We start from the raw sequence: 16906 nt of genomic DNA, 5'->3' as shown, positions 1-16906 counted from the left end.
TGCATAAACAGATTCTGAACAGGACACTACCGGTACGGTGTATATTGGAATTGAGGTAACTGCATAAACAGATTCTGAACAGGACACTACCGGTACGGTGTATATTGGAATTGAGGTAACTGCATAAACAGATTCTGAACAGGACACTACCAGTACGGTGTATATTGGTATTGAGGGAACTGCATAAACAGATTCTGAACAGAATACAAGACCGGGCACAAAATAGAATCTCTGTAAATTGCGAATTCATCATAATCACAAGGATAATAACTTAAAGCAGAATGAAAAATCTAATTCATGCATACGGTTTCAGAAAAAAAATACAGAGACCAAAGCAGAGTGAAGAATCAATGTTTAAAAAGCATATAGTATTGGCATGCAAACAAAATGAACTCCCTGAAGCATGGGTAATGGTATGCCCCTATTTGATATTCACATTGAATTTTTAACAGACTGGTAAAAGAAAAAATAACTTTGAGCATCCCTAAGGTATTACATGAATGGATGTCTGTCTCTATCTATATCTTCTTTTAGTTTCTTGATTCCTTTTTTTCCTTTTCTTTTTTATAGGTTCTTGTTTTTGCTCTTTTTCCTTTTTCCTATTTCTACTTCACTGTGTCAGCCACTCACCTAGTACTCTAAAAGAACATACAAGAAGAGACCAATTGAAACCAAACAAAAAAGGCTGTTAAAAGCGGAATCTATCTTGTAAAAGTATATCATCATGGCTGCCAGAAGAGGTCGAAATCCTTACTGTACAATGATCGATCCTGAATCTCCAAATTGGCAATATGCCAATTGATAAGCTGTGACTGTAGAATTTTACATAAAACCAGTCCAGCTGGAAAAAGCCACCATTCATTTTCATCCCTGCACCAACCAAGGAGAAATGAATAGACAACAACATTAGGCAGTATGACAGATTGAATCAATATAAAAAGATTTAAAAGCACAGAATCATCTCACATGTTAATATTCCACGGCTGAAAGTTCGGATGCCTTTTATTAGGTGATGATTGACTGTTATAGTGAACATATCCACAAAGGAAAGCAACGCCCTGAAAATGGAGTACAGGTCAATTGAACAACCATTTATAAATAAATAAATAAATAAAAAGAAAAACATATATAACATTGCCTGAGAGAAAGGAAAAAACTAAAAAAGAAAATTGTAAACCTAAATAATATATTTGAACCCCACTAGAGATGTTACACAATCCACTCAGGAATATACAAGTTTCTTGTCATTTTGGAGACGAGGAACACAAATGTGTTGTCTTATAAAACTCTCATTTTTAATCACAGTGAAAGAAGTTACACTGTTCAGATTGAAGAAAGAAAGAAAATATGTTTGGTTAGCTGATGGTAAAACTAGTGACATGGCAAATGGCAGCAGCATAAAATCAAAGATGGTACTAGGAACATGGAAAGATGGAAACTTCAGGCTGGATATTAGTGGTAGATGTGTGGTCATCGGTATTGTAACATTAGTGGCAGTAAGCAATCAACAATCACAGGGTGAGGGGGTAGTATGGCTTCATAACCTCGTATATCTTCTCTTTTCAAAATTTTGAAAACATAAACGGTGTTTAATCTTTTTCTCCAACAACTTATATAAAACTGCATCATAAAATATTGCAGTCCACAATCAAAACTAGAAGAGTAAACGGAAATAATACCAAGCAACACCTAAATTTCAGTGATTTTTAACTGTGTTCTCAGCAACCAAAAGGGAGCATATACCACTGTTCTTGCACCCAAACCATTCATCTTGATAAGAAACTCCAGAGAAGAATTAAAGATCTCACTTGTACAAGAATATAAGTTCCTACGCAAAGACAAGGAGACTTACCACATTAATCAAGGATGTAACATTCCACAAAGCATAACCACGTGCTAGACCTACAGAACGCCTTGGTCCATGACTGAACAAAGCATTGATTCCAGAAGGAAAAGGAAGAAGTATAGCAAAAGGTAAGATAAACAAAACAAGAAAATCATCCACCAAAGAAATTGAATACAACTGAAGCAACGTAAGCAACACTAAGCTAAAATCTCCTAGAAGTAGCATTGAGATCACTAAACCAACAAGGTCCTGCAAATAAGATTAAAAAAATATTAGTGTGTGCAAGAGAGAGACTAATATTTATAGTAAAGTTGAAACAATCAACTAGTATCAAAAGCATGCGAGGAGACCTGGTGGCCAACTGGTTTAGTATTATGAACAATAAAAGAGAGTAAGTAAAATATGTCTCGCTTTTCTTCAAGCATTTGTAAGCTGTTAGTATCTATAATCCCTCCATAACTCCCCCTACGATTGATATAACTTTCACAGCTTCTTTGGGCTTGACTAATAAGTGCATCTCTCAAAACACCAGATGGATTTTCCCCTCGTATGCTCTTTCCACTGTTAAGTGTAAACCAAATGCAAAAAGAAACAAGTCAAAACTCATATCAACTAGCAATGGATATATGCTTTCATGTATAGGTGCAAGCATTCATATATAAGGAAGTGAAAATTTTTGCATGGCAAGCTTGTTAATCTTCCTAAATCCAGCCAGTTATCATGATGATGGTCTCTGAATTTATTTAACTAGTAATATGCCAATGTCTTTCCTGTGTACGCATTTATTACACCCCAAAAAGTAAACAAGTTAATGAGCTCTTCTAGATACATATAACTAATCATACCAAGTGCCTAAATGTTACAAATCCACCAACATAACACCTAGAATTAAACCTTAGTAGCTTCTACTATAAAATGACAGTACAAGAAACAGATGAAACCATTACGTAACTGTTGCTCAGTTCCTCCTACTTGAGCACTTTCAATGGGAGCAGATTCAGTGTCTTCCAAAACATACACTAAAAGTCCATACTGGCAATAACCACTAGTTGTAGCCTGAAACCAGGCAAGATCAACACGTACACCATGGACTCTCAAAGTAGGATTGGCATGAGTTTCAAGCCACCTTAGGACAGGTTGAAATGTTACTCTTAGCCTTCCACGACGAACTAAGCGCAATTGTGCATTTAAACCAGCCACCAGTCTATACCAAGTGGTTGGTGGGACAGCCTGAAATTGAAATAAACAAAAACAAATTAAAAAAGGACTTACAAAAGGAAAAGATGTTTGTTGAAGATGAATATCTTTTCCAAGAGTTCATGAACAAATCATTGACCAAGGATACTCGGCTAACAAACCTGGCTCATCAGGCTGGTAAGAATATTATCACTTTGAAGTGAGAAGGGGGCCATGTAACTTCCATTGCCACCAAATATCACTGAAATTGGACATCTTTGATGGAAGCGAGGAGGAAGATCGGATCTCTTTTCATCGCCACCAAGGAAAAAGTCCAAATATGCTAGCATTAAATCAGAAGTTGCAGCTACCTACAGATAAAGGGAAAAAAGGTAAAAAGACCAAAAATTAAAAAAATAAAATAAAAAAGAATAACCATGTGCAATTTATCAAGACTGTAAATTATACTTAAAAAATAATGCAGGATTTAAGTACAACATTTATATAGAAAAAGACTACAACATTCCATGAACAACCATAACTACCCTTTCTGCAGTGGGCAGCACCAACAACTAATTTGAAACATAGAGATAATAGCAAATCCAAAAATACAAGCAGTTTAGCAGACTAAGGACATCAAAAGCTAGTATTAGTCCCCAGACCAAGTTTGATGAAATCCAATGTGAATAAACAAATATTTCATTTACTGCAAACCTGTAAATGTACAGTTAGACCAATAATTCAGTTTACATAACCAATACACACATTCACAGCAGCATAACACCATTTAATTATCAAGCAGAATGAAAAAAAAAAAAATCCTTTTGCAGGAGAATGCATACATACAGTTCAGGACCAGGTATGTACCAAAAGAAAATGAATGAAAGAATAAGCCTAAACAATCTCAAACAACCAATTAGCTGAAATATATTTTATAAAGAGGACCACTAACATACAGCATGTGCAAAGAAGAATTGGACATGGTACAACAATCCCACAAATTTATAGGTCAATTTAAGTAAAAAATATAAAACCAATCAGAACAATATTCGGTAGAAACAAACCTTAAGCCCTTCATAGAGAGCACGTGAACGGCATGAACGTAAGCAAGCATGGTCATATTCTGATCGAACAAATTCACGCAATCGTTGCAGTTTCATCCCCCTGCACCATTGTTGCCAGGACTGTGCAAGGGGATATGCAAGAATAGCAAGAATGCTGTACATTGCACCCTCCCACCAATGATAAGCAGCAATAGCATTTATCTCATCCACAAATGTGTTGAATGCACTCTCATATCTGCCAAGTCATATAAACATTGGAAAAAGACAAATCTTGTGAACAAATTTCCTAGGAAAAAATATATAACTCATTGCGCTATGGAATTGAAGAACACCATCATAAAGTGACAAACCAAAGAGTAACAATGTTCCTTACACCATCTCCTTTATCTGCTCTGGGGGAGTATGAGGTAGATGCCAAGGTTCACTGAAAGTATTAGGACCCATAAAGTACATTCTATGCACGTGACTCTGGGACTCCTCAGCTCTATTTGTCTCCAAAACCTGTAAAGGCAACAGCACATTCTTAATCTCCAATGAAACCAAAAACCAAAAAAAAAAAATAGAGGGCAGTCACTGTCCATAGATACAGGACTAAAAGCTAGATTCTAGCCAGACAAAATCATCCATAAACCGAAAACAGAATTGAAGAAACCTCATTCAGTGACTCCAGGAAAGGAAAGGAGCGATCTATCTGAGAGCCGTGTTGAGTGGGACCTGGGCCTGGTAACTCATCAACCCCAACAAATTTCATTCGGGCAACACTTAGCACCAGTGCCAAGAGGATAAGGAGACCTATGAGAAGAAGACAAAATAGCCAAGGCCCTCCAAAGGTGTAAATCAACTCCTCAAGGGCCGTATAACAGTGCGGCATGTGATATCTGTCTGAAATGCATTCGTAAGGACAAGGTGTTTCAGCAATACCACCTGTTAGCATGGAAAAACAAAACGTTCTGAAGATTACTGCCATATTCAACAAAAACAGTAGAATTAAAGAATTAACAGCACAAGTTTACCATACTGATTTTATTAACATGTAACACAATGAAGCACTGATAATTGAAAACTACCTCGCACTGCAATATAAACCGCACGATGAGGAAGCTCATGAACAGGACAGTGACGACAAAGTGATTTATCAGATCCAGTAACGTTCTTATAAGTGCCAACAGGACATTCCTGAAAATTCCAACAATACAGTTTAGAAACTCAAAAATTTTCTTTCAAGTACCACTTAGACAATATTGAAGAATGGAAACATCATAAATAGAAAATTTATTGATTTTCTGCAAGAAAATTAGAAAAAAAAAATCTCTTAAACAAATGTCTTGAATTAAAAAATAATAATAAAACATAAGCATCAAAGAATATTGCATATTTAGAATGCAAAACCAAAATGTCATAAATTGCAACATCACCTCACAAAATATCCCATAAAGCCCTTTTGGGCAAGCTTTCCCACTGGTAGTTCCATTTTCTCCATCACCACCATCATGTCCACCCAAACCACCCCTATAATAATGATAGACACCATCAGCATGATTGGAAAACAGAGACTTTTCGTATGTACATCACTGGGAAACATTATATTGCAACCATGACTGAGAATTTTTAATGTTTTTTATTTCTAAATATAACATGTCAAAAGAAAGAAATAAGGACTTCTCATCTGGGAAAAAGATAACCAAGAAACCATTGAGAATCCCTTCGACAAGCACCAATACACAATTGTCATCTAAAACTTGTTACATCTGATATGAGATAGAACAATCTCCAATCTCAATAACTTCAAATAACTGAAAGTGGTGATAATTCAGAGATCTGCACTAAGAAAAAGCCTCCAATAGAGTAAGATTATGTGCACTAGTAATAAATACTAATTTGTTTACTAACAATGAGGTATCACCATATGAATGGGCGTTTTTTTATCTCTAATTCAAAATCACTCAATCACATGGTGATACATCATCGTTAGTATACAAACTAGTACTCATTGTTAGTGCACATAGTTTTACTATTTCAAGTATCTCCCTCTTTAACTATTCACAACTTGTAAAAAAATTTTGAAAGAAAGAAGCTATGAAAATTACATTAATATGTGGGTCTGGTGTCCACTTGATCAGTGACAAAGAAAATGAGCAACAAAAATCAGTAAAACTTGGTATCCCCTTCAATTATTCCTTGATTAACAAACCACCTGAGTTGACAGCTTACATATTGCATTGCACCACACACTCTTTTTTTATACTAGTGTGTATGGATGCATATTTCTGTGTGTGTCTCTGTGTGTATAAGTTCTTGGTTCTGCTGTTATGAATAGAAGAACACAATGTTTGTCCAGTTGCAAAAGAACTCTCAAGGATAATACATATTGTTGGAAGAATAGGATTAATTTAAGATTATTTAGTCCTTATCGGTCTATCTATTACAATTGAGTGTTATAGCTTGTTTAATCTTTTATTTAATTGTTTTATTGTTCAAATTCGATTAGGAATTCCTTTTTCATTTTTTTTTTTAGGCTTGGTAGTTATCTTCCTTCCTCCTTTAATTCTTCTAGTTTCTTTATCCTTCTTACTGTTTCCCAAATCTATCTTAATCCATCTATTCTCTATCCATTGTTTCTCAATATTCTTATCTTAATTCTTCTCTATCTATCTAATTTCTTTCAATCTCCCTATCTGGACTTATTTCTCTGTTATCTGTTATTCTTTATCCCCTCTATCACAGTGACTAGATGGAAGAAAAGTAAAGTTGATGCATGAACATAGATCTCCTAAGTTACATTATGACACCTCTCGCAAAGTTCCAAAAGGGTAAATGAGGAATAAAAAATGTCATGTCGGTAGAAAGTATAGCTACAGCCTTAGGCAAATGCTAATAGAAGAATTGGGGAAAAATGACCAACTAAAGATTTAAGAAACTCCAAATAATTGAATGATCAAGTTTCAAAATTTTCACTAAAGCCGTAAAATGTATAACCAGTATCTTCAGAAATATATATAACTTGACTAAATTAGCTAAATACAAACCCAGTGTCGATGCTTCCTCTCACACTTGCTATGGGCTGGTAAACATCTCCTGTTGGTATGTGTGACCAATGAAAGTGAATCCTCCCGCCACCTCCTCCTCCGCTAAACTTGGAACTGCCATACCCACCAACACTTGAAAGAAGAGCAGACTCACCAATGCTCAATGTATGCAAAAAGAGAAGTACAGTTCCACCAGAACCACCACCAGGACCTCTGCTTGAACTTGCTCTATCAGCATAATTTTGCTTAAAAAAAGATCCTCCAAACGTTTCTCCATCTGCTGTAACTGAGCCTTCTATGGACAAACTAGACAAAGGATGCTCAGACGAACCCATTACTGCTCAGACACAGAATATTTGAGAATAAGCGAAAAGAAATAGAGGTGAAAACTATAACAAACAGCTCAGATTCTGTATAACAAGTCAAACAAACCAGTATTCTCCACATAAAAAGTTAATTTACCACAATGTGAACATCAACATTTTATCCCAGCCCCAGGCAAAAGAAAAGACATAGAGCAAAGCATGGGCCAATCTAAGAGTGCCAAATCACTAGCAGCATAGGCAGCAAAATTCTTTCAGCAGTTAAAAACACAACAGGGTAATGAGACTTAAACTTTATATTCACGAGAATTCCAAGCACATTTGTTCAGTGAATTAACAACAAACATACCTATGATACCACCACCAGCAGTAGAATCATCTGAGCTGTCATTCCCACTTCCACTTCCAAGTTCACAGGGTAAATCAACATTTCCATAAGAAATACCTCCTTCAACGCAGCTACCATTGAAGCATCCAGGGCCACCTTTACCACCATGCCCACCACCACTGCCAATACCATTGCTCAGAACATTACCTCTACCCACACCACCTGTGCAGCCTGCACAACCAAAAAATATAAGAAAATACAAACTTCATTAAATGTAATCATAGAAAGAACATTAGTGGACTACTCCACAACGAGTTCAAAAAACCAAGGGGAACCATTTTCTATAAAATTGGCGATAGTTATCATTCCTCCCAACAAAAAAAGGCACAAAAACTATACAAAGTGAACACAGAACCCTTCCCAATTAAATAAAAAGAAAAGATGAATCTTCTAATTCAACAACTGAAGCTAAAAGGAAGAAAAAGCTGAACTCTGCCCCCACAACTTGCTACTGTTTTCTTCATTTTTCTCAATAGAAAACTGATTATTCTTTCAAGTAAAACCACTTAAAAATTAGCTAAAACAATACATCCCTGAAGAATTTCAGCCTCTTTCCCTCTCTGTAAGGCAACAATATCACAAGAATATGGAATGGTTGCATCTTAGTTTCTATACTAAAATGCAATATTTCAAAAATAAAAAACAGTAAATAGTCCATTTGTGGACTTTATATAAATAAATAAAAGCATCAAGAAGGCTCGACAAAAATATACAGAAGAGTCAGAAAAAGAAAGCATACCCATCCCAGATGCACTTATACTTCCTAAAGACTGGACAGATATTGTTCTTGTCCTGTGGAAATGAACAACCGATCCTTCTACAAGGCCTTCAACACTAATATCCTCAACTCGACAGATCTGAAAGCAAACTGACACAACTGTCATATAAAATGGCAAAAAAAATAAAAATCTCCAATATTTTTTAAATTGCACAAAATATATTTAAAGAACACCTGAAGAGTAAAAGACAGAGATGAGTTCACATTGCAGTCTTCAGGTGGATGAATTAGTTCAATAGGGCAATCTTGGAGTTCACAATACAGCCTTGGCATGCTACAGATAACAAAAGAAAAAACTGGTTCAATATAAACAGAATGCAAATAAGAAATTGAAACCAAAAATAAATAAATAAATCAACGACCACCAAGCTTACACAGCATCAGTTGTTGCATTCTGCAAGGGACCCCGCAAAATAGATCCAGGTCCAACCTGCACACAAAACATGATTAATTCACAAAAGACCATATATGGAAAGAAATATAAACTTTCTAAATACAATGAATAAACATTCTGTTATAATTACTTGTGGAAGTCAGGGGAAAATATATTCTTTGTTTCTTTTGTTTCCATCGCTCTAATATAGAATCACATAATTCATTATGTGTTTATTTTGTAGCCACATAATTGTAGATCAACGGGAGAGTAAAAAAGTTTCAACTTATAAACCAAACAGAAAAAGGGTGCTCCAAAACCTTCTGTTTCACCCAACCTAAGCACAAGTTATGCTTAAGGGGAAGAGAAAAAGTAAAATTAAAAGGGCAAACATTTCAATAGCACCTGCGCAACAAGTCAAACAAATCAAAAGTCACATTTTGTAGCATGTACAAGGGCACATATTTAACCAAAAGATGGCCAAATTTTATGGAGTAAATCAACCTAAAAAGGGATTCCAAAAACTCAGAATTGGTAAGGAAGCTTTAAGAAAAAGCTCCAAAAATATAAAATGGACAAAGAAATATCATCCCAAGACCAGATAACTCAGCAATACTTAATACATTGCTGCTAATTTCCCACAATATAAAATATCACAGCAAGAACTGTTCCCATTCTAAATATATTGCATTACAAAATGTTATAAACAGTTCCCAATGCTACACACAATTTAAATAAAATAAATAAACCTAATGCCTTGGGTCACGATGTAGATTGGTCTATAAGAAATCACTATACAAAGCCAAAAGGCAGTTGAGAATAGTAAAGTAGGCAAGGTTGAAATTTAAGGAATAACCATAATGTATAGTTAATATCTCATACATTAGGCTAATTAATAGCAAACGAAAAAGAAGCATATTAGAAATATTATGCATCCAACCATCCATGAACCTAACACAGGAAAACAATACTATCAAATATTCATATTCATCCAGCCAACAAAACGAAAAAGGTTTACAAGCCACCACACCAAGTTCCTTGGACAATTGGTCAATTAGAATAAATTAAAGAACAGTTCCTTACATGAATACCATAGAATAATGATAGAACCAGACGCTGTGCTTCAATACAATCCCCTGGTCCTGATAAATTTAATAAACCTTGTCCATGAACTCCCAAATTAGCATTCGAATGTATGACAGAAGATTCCTGTTTTGGAAAAATAAAATATATATATCATGTCACACGTGAGTGCTTCCAATGTTGCACAAGGTTACATGATAGATAATATACCTTTAAAACAATTAAGTTACTAGCCTCAAGCAAGGAAGTTGCAACCATTGCATCTCCACCACCATCTATAAGCATTGTAGAATTCCACATTAGGAATATTTTTACTGACATGCGTAAAGCTCCATAAACCTGAAGTATAGCAAGCCCAATAGTCATACAGTAAACCAAAACATAGTAAGAACTACATGTGCATGTATGTGTGTGTGTGCATAAAGTAGCATCTCACAAGGCAGAACTAGTTTGCAAACTCTGAATGCAGCACAAACAAAAAAAATAAAAAGCATGCAGAAACAACGAATTTGGTTTGGATTGTTTCAGCTGAGTCCAAAGGGTAAAACAGCATTCATAGAAGAAGCCATGCTTGTGAAAATAGAAAAATATGATTCAAGAATGGTTTACAGAATATAGGGAAAATGCCACTAAGAATTGTCAATATAAACAACCAAGAATGTTTAGGGATCGAAGAAATGCCAATATAAATTCAAAAAAGAAAAGAAAATTGAAATAAATTCAAAATTAAATTAGAAGCTCTCAAAATATAGACAAAAGATACACATATGCAATCCTAAACACACACATGTAGAGGAAGAGATATAAGAAGTCAAGTTAAGAACAAGCATGGAGATGCACAGGCATTGAAGAGGGAAGAGAATGTTCTAACCAAATGAGTGCATCTAGATGTTCAGGCATTTCATAATAATATCTGGCAACAAATGATCAATATCTAAGATATTGGGAGTATCTTTCACATTATGAAACCAGGAGAGCACCATGAGATGCACGGTTGCCACTCACCTTGATTATAGAGTCACTCATTAACAACTCTTCAGCCAGTACTTCAAACTCTGACGAAGCATAATGAGATAGCCCAAAGCTTAACACTCCACCACACAAAAGGCTTATCTGACCTTGGACCTACAGACAGCATCAAAATGGATGACCAGATTAGATTCCTCATGCAAAACATATAACTGTAGAAAAGGATATATAAAAATTATTCAGAGGAATCTGATTCATTAAGGTAATAATGTATTTAATACATTGTCTCCAAAACTCTACAAATATGACAACTGAAAATACCAAGAAATAGAAGCAACAGAACATGATGGTGTAGCAAATATTGAGTCTTATACAATAAAAGTTCATAATAAAAACTGGTCAAAGAGCAGATAAGGTACATAATATGATAATGTAACAAAATGAAAAGAAATTCAAATGAATACCCCAAAAATTTATGTAAAAAATTAGCATATTATCACACTTGAAAAGGAGCATCATTGATCCTCATCTGGTGCAACATGCCGAAAATTTAAACAACCCAAAGGAAACTGCCAGATGGTTCATACTCCCTTCATTTCCTTCATGAGACACTTCTCACACAAAATCACATCAATTATAATAGCAAAAAGGGTAGAGGGAGTGGGCCCAGATGCTGAAGGCAAACAGACCCACCCCCCCCAAAAAAAAAAGCAAAAAAGAGAGAGAGAGAGAGAACCTATAAAGAGGGAAATGGAAAGAGAGGAACAAAACCTAGAAAAAAGCCAAGTCAAACAATGGCAAAAGTTGTAGTCAGCATACATTAAGAATTAAATCTCACAAACCTGGACACGACTCCAGAGCAAGGGTACAGTAGCCCTGGCATGATTTCGAACATGAACATTTGTCCACATAGGCTGGTTAGGAAACTCTAAAAGAATTGTCTCTGTATTTGTTGTCATATTGTGATTGCTAACAGTAAGGGTCCGAGGAACAGCATCATACAAAGTCCCAGCAGCACCTGCATTTTCTGGACAGCCAAAACTGCTTCCACCTGCAACAATGATAGTGTAAGAGGCTTGTATACCTCAAAATTTATGCAACTGGCAACTAAAACAGAACAAATGCAAAACACTGATAATGCCGCACAACCATCTGATAACTAGCAAAAGTGATCGCGCCCTAATATAAAATTATAAGCAACAAGAATGTAGTCAATAAATAAAAGGGTATGTAAGTGCTCCACATACAAATAAAAGGAGAAGACAACAAGATGAAAGCACAAACTTTCATGGGAAACATGCAAAAGTCTAGCAATAACTTTTGAAAAAATAAAATTTTGTAATAATGTTAACATTGTCATATATTTAATGTAACAACATTGATATAACCAAAAAAGAAAATTCTTATAAGAATTGAAAATTTTAATTAAAAATAATAATCATACTTAGATAATGAGATATTGGCAATAATAACCAGAAACTAAACTACAGGTGACAAAAAACTCTCACTACGATTTAATTAGGAAGGAAAAACAACAGTAGCCACAGCAATAGAAATTACAAGTCTCACCATGAACAAAAATTTTGGGTTCATCATGTCTGCTGAAAATATTGACTGAAACTCTTCCACCGCCACCACCCGCAAAGCCATTACCACCACAGGCCCTAATCACACCACTTCCTGTCCTGCTCTTCAAAGAAAGATAATTAGAATATCAATCCCTGTTTTTTGTGATAAGTAAATATTGCTTAAGGTGACTGATGTGAAGAAGAAAGGCAATTGCTTCTCACTATATATTAAGCATAAAATCAATAGTCTTTAGATGTATCTTACACCCTAGTACATAAAAAACCATTATCAATGTGGTTACCGGTGACAAAAATATGTAACCTCAGTCCACATTATGCAGTCTCAAACAAATAATCACATCTTCACTTATCACTTTATTTTGATCAAGATTCCATAATGATTGAGAAAGAAGAGGAAATTTTTAGTTCACCTTTCATGCACAATTTGGTTGCCTTAGAAGAATAGCATAATATCTGAAAATTATAGAGTTGAGCAAGGAAATTAACACCAAAGAGGAACATTCAAATTCTACAAGATAGAACTCTAAATTTTGATTTCATACATGTTTTGTTCCAGGCCACATGGATTGACTCATTTAGGTTTATAAACTTAGATGAGGATATATAATTTTGAAAATCAAATTAAGCATTCTACATATTAGAAACAACATAGCCTTCCTTGAAAGCTAAAATCTCATCCTTAACAAGGCAAGAAAATATAAGAAAGTAAATAACATATTTAAGTCATTGCAGGTCTTAGAGTTGAATCTTAATCACTATAAAATACTACTAGATTCTACAGTCACTATGACTTATTGAATAGGATTATATCAATGAGATCACAGCATAAAAGCAAACTCACTTTTCCCCAGTAAAAAGTTGTCTCCTGCTCCACTTCGTTATTGCATTTTATTTCCCCACCACATAGATACAATAACAACTGTGCTTCAATTTTGCATTCATTATCGTCGTCAAGATATTCTGGTAATAAAATTGCACAAAATGTAATTCCATTTTCTATCTCCCGTTCTTAAATTAATAACCTAAATGGAAAATATGAACAGGAACAAAATAATTGGAATAATTTAGAGTTGTTACTTTTCCTTAAATAGGCCAGACCTTAATGACAAGGATGTCAACTACTAAAAACATAAGGGGTCTCACTTCTTTACAAGCAAAATACAGGCCTGAACGGTGGAACTACTAACACCACTTAGAGCAAACATCAGTATGCCTCTAAACCAGATACATTTAAATGCCGTCCACTTATTTATGATGCACTGATATTCTGGTAAAGTTCTTGTACATGTATGATTATCTTTTACAAAGTTGATATAACAAGTTGAACAGCATTGAGATAAAAGAAGTGAATTGATTAGTATTTGATTTGACAATGGACAACATAAAAAGAAAATGAACAAAACTCTGAGACACAGTAAATATAACAAAAAAGCATGGGAACCTATCAATTGTTACTTTTTAAGTGTTTACCAAAACAAGATTGACTAATAAATTGAAATATTCCATGTTTTTCATCCATATCTTGAACTCCAATTAGTAAGCATCCAAAGAATACTTTCTGGCTTCAAATGGCATTTATCAACAAAACCAATTCATTCTCTCTCTTCAATCTAACAGTTGGAAGCCAGAAGTTAAATGTTAAATAAAACTATAGAATTTGCATTTCCACCTCAATTTCTTATTTTGATAAACAATAAATTAGATCTTGGACTCATTGAATGATCACAAGTATGTGCTAGATAGTCTGATGTAATCTTGTTTCTCCATATATGATCAAAAGAAAGTAAATTGAAAACAGGATTACTGATCACATTTCCAACCAGCTTGGTCAACTCCACTAGCTTACATATGCATATATCAGGATAATAAATGCCCAACACTCAAGTTCTAGTCAAACTACGATAACAGTCATTTCAGTTACTACAGTATAGTTTTCCATACTCCACTATCTCATATTGGTTAGATTCAAATTTTTATAGCCTCTCCGTATCTTTGAAAAATAGATAAGCTACAAACAAAACCATATCTCAAGTTTTGTTTTCCTAAATTTTAATTAAAAATAATCAAACGAAAATGAATAGAAAGTCACGAATGACATGAAAGTAAGAGATAGAACAATTACATTTTCTGAGCCTGAATAAAAATGCTGCCACCAGACCCACCACCACCTTTGTACCCTGCATCTCCTCCATCGGCCAAAATTCTTCCGTCCACCACCACAACCTCGGCAATTTCCAACTTTATCTTGCCACCACCACCACCACCATAGTCTACCTCCTTGCTGGTAGTCCCTCCTTTACTCCCAAAACTTTCAGGACTCTGCAAAGACGACCACGAATAGGCATCTCCGCCCCACACGTCCTCAGGCAACTTTGTATCGTCCACCAGGCAGCACGCGCCTCTCCCTCCATGTCCCCCACCTCCCCCCTCAATCGCCTGGGGGGTCCCGCTCGTCTGTGGTGGTGGATTTCCCCCCAAACCAGTTGTGTTCAGAACAGAGTTGTTTAAACACGTTGCGTTTTTAGCAACGAGTTGAAAAGCCCCGGTCACAATAGAAGAATCTTCGCCTAACGTGAAATTACCGCTTATGTTGAGGATTATGGAACATCCAGCGATTGGGCAATGGAACTTGACACCGGTATGATTACAAAATTGCCCCTCCCGGCAATGTACACGTCACGAGTGAGGTTCAAGTTGCTGACAATCTCGCACGTGGAATCAAGCGAGCCGATGCCACCGAGATCCTCAGTACATGACACCGACGGCGCGTGAGGAGGCGGCGGAGGAGGGGCTGGTGGAGAATAATCTTGGTGGAAGAGACTGGTATCGGAATCGATTATCGAGAAATCATCGCCATTTCTAGACGACAAAACAAAGTTAGGGTTTACGGCGAGGATCAGAAGGAGACAAAATACGGCAAAATTGAGAGTGTGGAGGCGAGAGTGAATTCTAGCCATTCAATTGCTGTTGAAGTCATTAGAATTGAAGGTTAGGATTTCATTTGAAGTGAAATTGAATTGAAAGCATATGGACATAAAAGTTGCCACCACCATCAGAGATTAATTGCTTTGTGTACAAATTATCTGAGAAATTGTATAATTCTGATAAAAGCCCTAGAATGGTCTCTCTGCAACAAAAAGTTTGAAGAGAGGAGAACTGCGGCTCGAATTCGAGGAAGGCTTTATTAATTGTGCGGGGCAAAGAAATAATCCACGGTATTAAGATTCAGTGAGCTTAAAATTCTATTGGTTAGATTTATGGATGCTCATTTCTCTTTTTGAGTTTCGGTATCTTGAGCCAATAACATCACGAAACGTTTTAAAGTTCGTTGGACTTCAGTGCTCTTGATTTGTTGTGCGCACTACCTCACTGACCAGGAGAAATAACTAATAATAAATCGCGAGTCGCAACGTTGTACGGCGAGTGAAGTGAATAGTACGCGCGTGGGCATTTGATTCTTCACCACTAAGAAATTATTGGAAGGAGAATGTTTACGGATAGTTTTGGATGATAACTGATTGGTCTGTGAAATGAGGCGGGTGAAAAGGGAACTACAGCAATTCCTCCCTTCAAATCCAAACGCGGTCCCATCTCTTTTCAACCAAAAGGAAATTTTTCTATAAGAACTAAAATGGGACGGTTGCCTCCCGTTGTCGGCTTGACGGTGAAAAGAGAATTTAGGTTTAAGTTTACAGACAGTATATTAAGATATTTTTTTTTATTAATTTAATAATTATAAATTCGGCCACTACATTTGGGATTTGATATGAATAACATAGTTGGTTATTTTTTATTTGACTAAAATTTTTTATTACCGAGAAAAGCGAGGATTTTATATATACTAGAATATATGTTTAATTTTTTTTTAATATTTTAAAATTAAATTTTTTATTTATTTAATGTATTAATTTAAAAGGGTGATCATATTCCGTATGATTAGTTTTCTATCGTACGGATAGATTGACTTAAGTGAAATTTCAGTTCATCTTTCTATTTTTATATCTTTTAAACTTATAAATATTAAATTATCCTTTAACATTAGAATTATTACAAATATAATCTGATTATATGGTGACAAAAATAAGAAAAGATATATTCCATAAGAACAAAAATGAAAATGGAAACTAGGCATTCGACTAACTCGGACCATTGCCTACCCCAGGCATGAGATGAGATTTCTTGTATTTTAATTTAATTCTTGGAAAACGGGGGCCTGTTGTGGTGGTAAAGGAAGCCAGTGCAAGTTGACTCATAAGCTATTTTGGGTAGTGATGAGGCGATTTCGTTTCGT

At 35.4% G+C, this 16906-nt stretch overlaps 1 protein-coding gene across 1 annotated transcript; it reads right to left on the bottom strand.

The window, feature by feature from the left end:
* Positions 1-388: 388 nt before the first annotated feature.
* Positions 389-15899, bottom strand: LOC123194739. The gene is given in 23 exon segments (XM_044608114.1): positions 389-870; positions 967-1058; positions 1853-2095; positions 2197-2407; positions 2799-3076; positions 3205-3393; positions 4087-4321; positions 4460-4587; positions 4739-5010; positions 5154-5262; positions 5502-5595; positions 7113-7449; positions 7785-7994; positions 8563-8680; positions 8776-8875; positions 8976-9031; positions 10058-10183; positions 10268-10396; positions 11063-11182; positions 11869-12077; positions 12596-12711; positions 14738-15251; positions 15254-15899. Coding segments are annotated over 23 exon segments (4353 nt in total). The 5' UTR covers positions 15573-15899; the 3' UTR covers positions 389-722.
* Between the last annotated feature and the right edge of the window lie 1007 nt (positions 15900-16906).

The sequence above is a fragment of the Mangifera indica genome, chromosome 13 (genome assembly GCF_011075055.1).
Source record: "Mangifera indica cultivar Alphonso chromosome 13, CATAS_Mindica_2.1, whole genome shotgun sequence".
Lineage (NCBI taxonomy): Eukaryota > Viridiplantae > Streptophyta > Magnoliopsida > Sapindales > Anacardiaceae > Mangifera > Mangifera indica.
The sequence above is the reverse complement of the archived record's forward strand: the minus strand, read 5'-3'. Positions and strand labels throughout refer to the sequence as shown.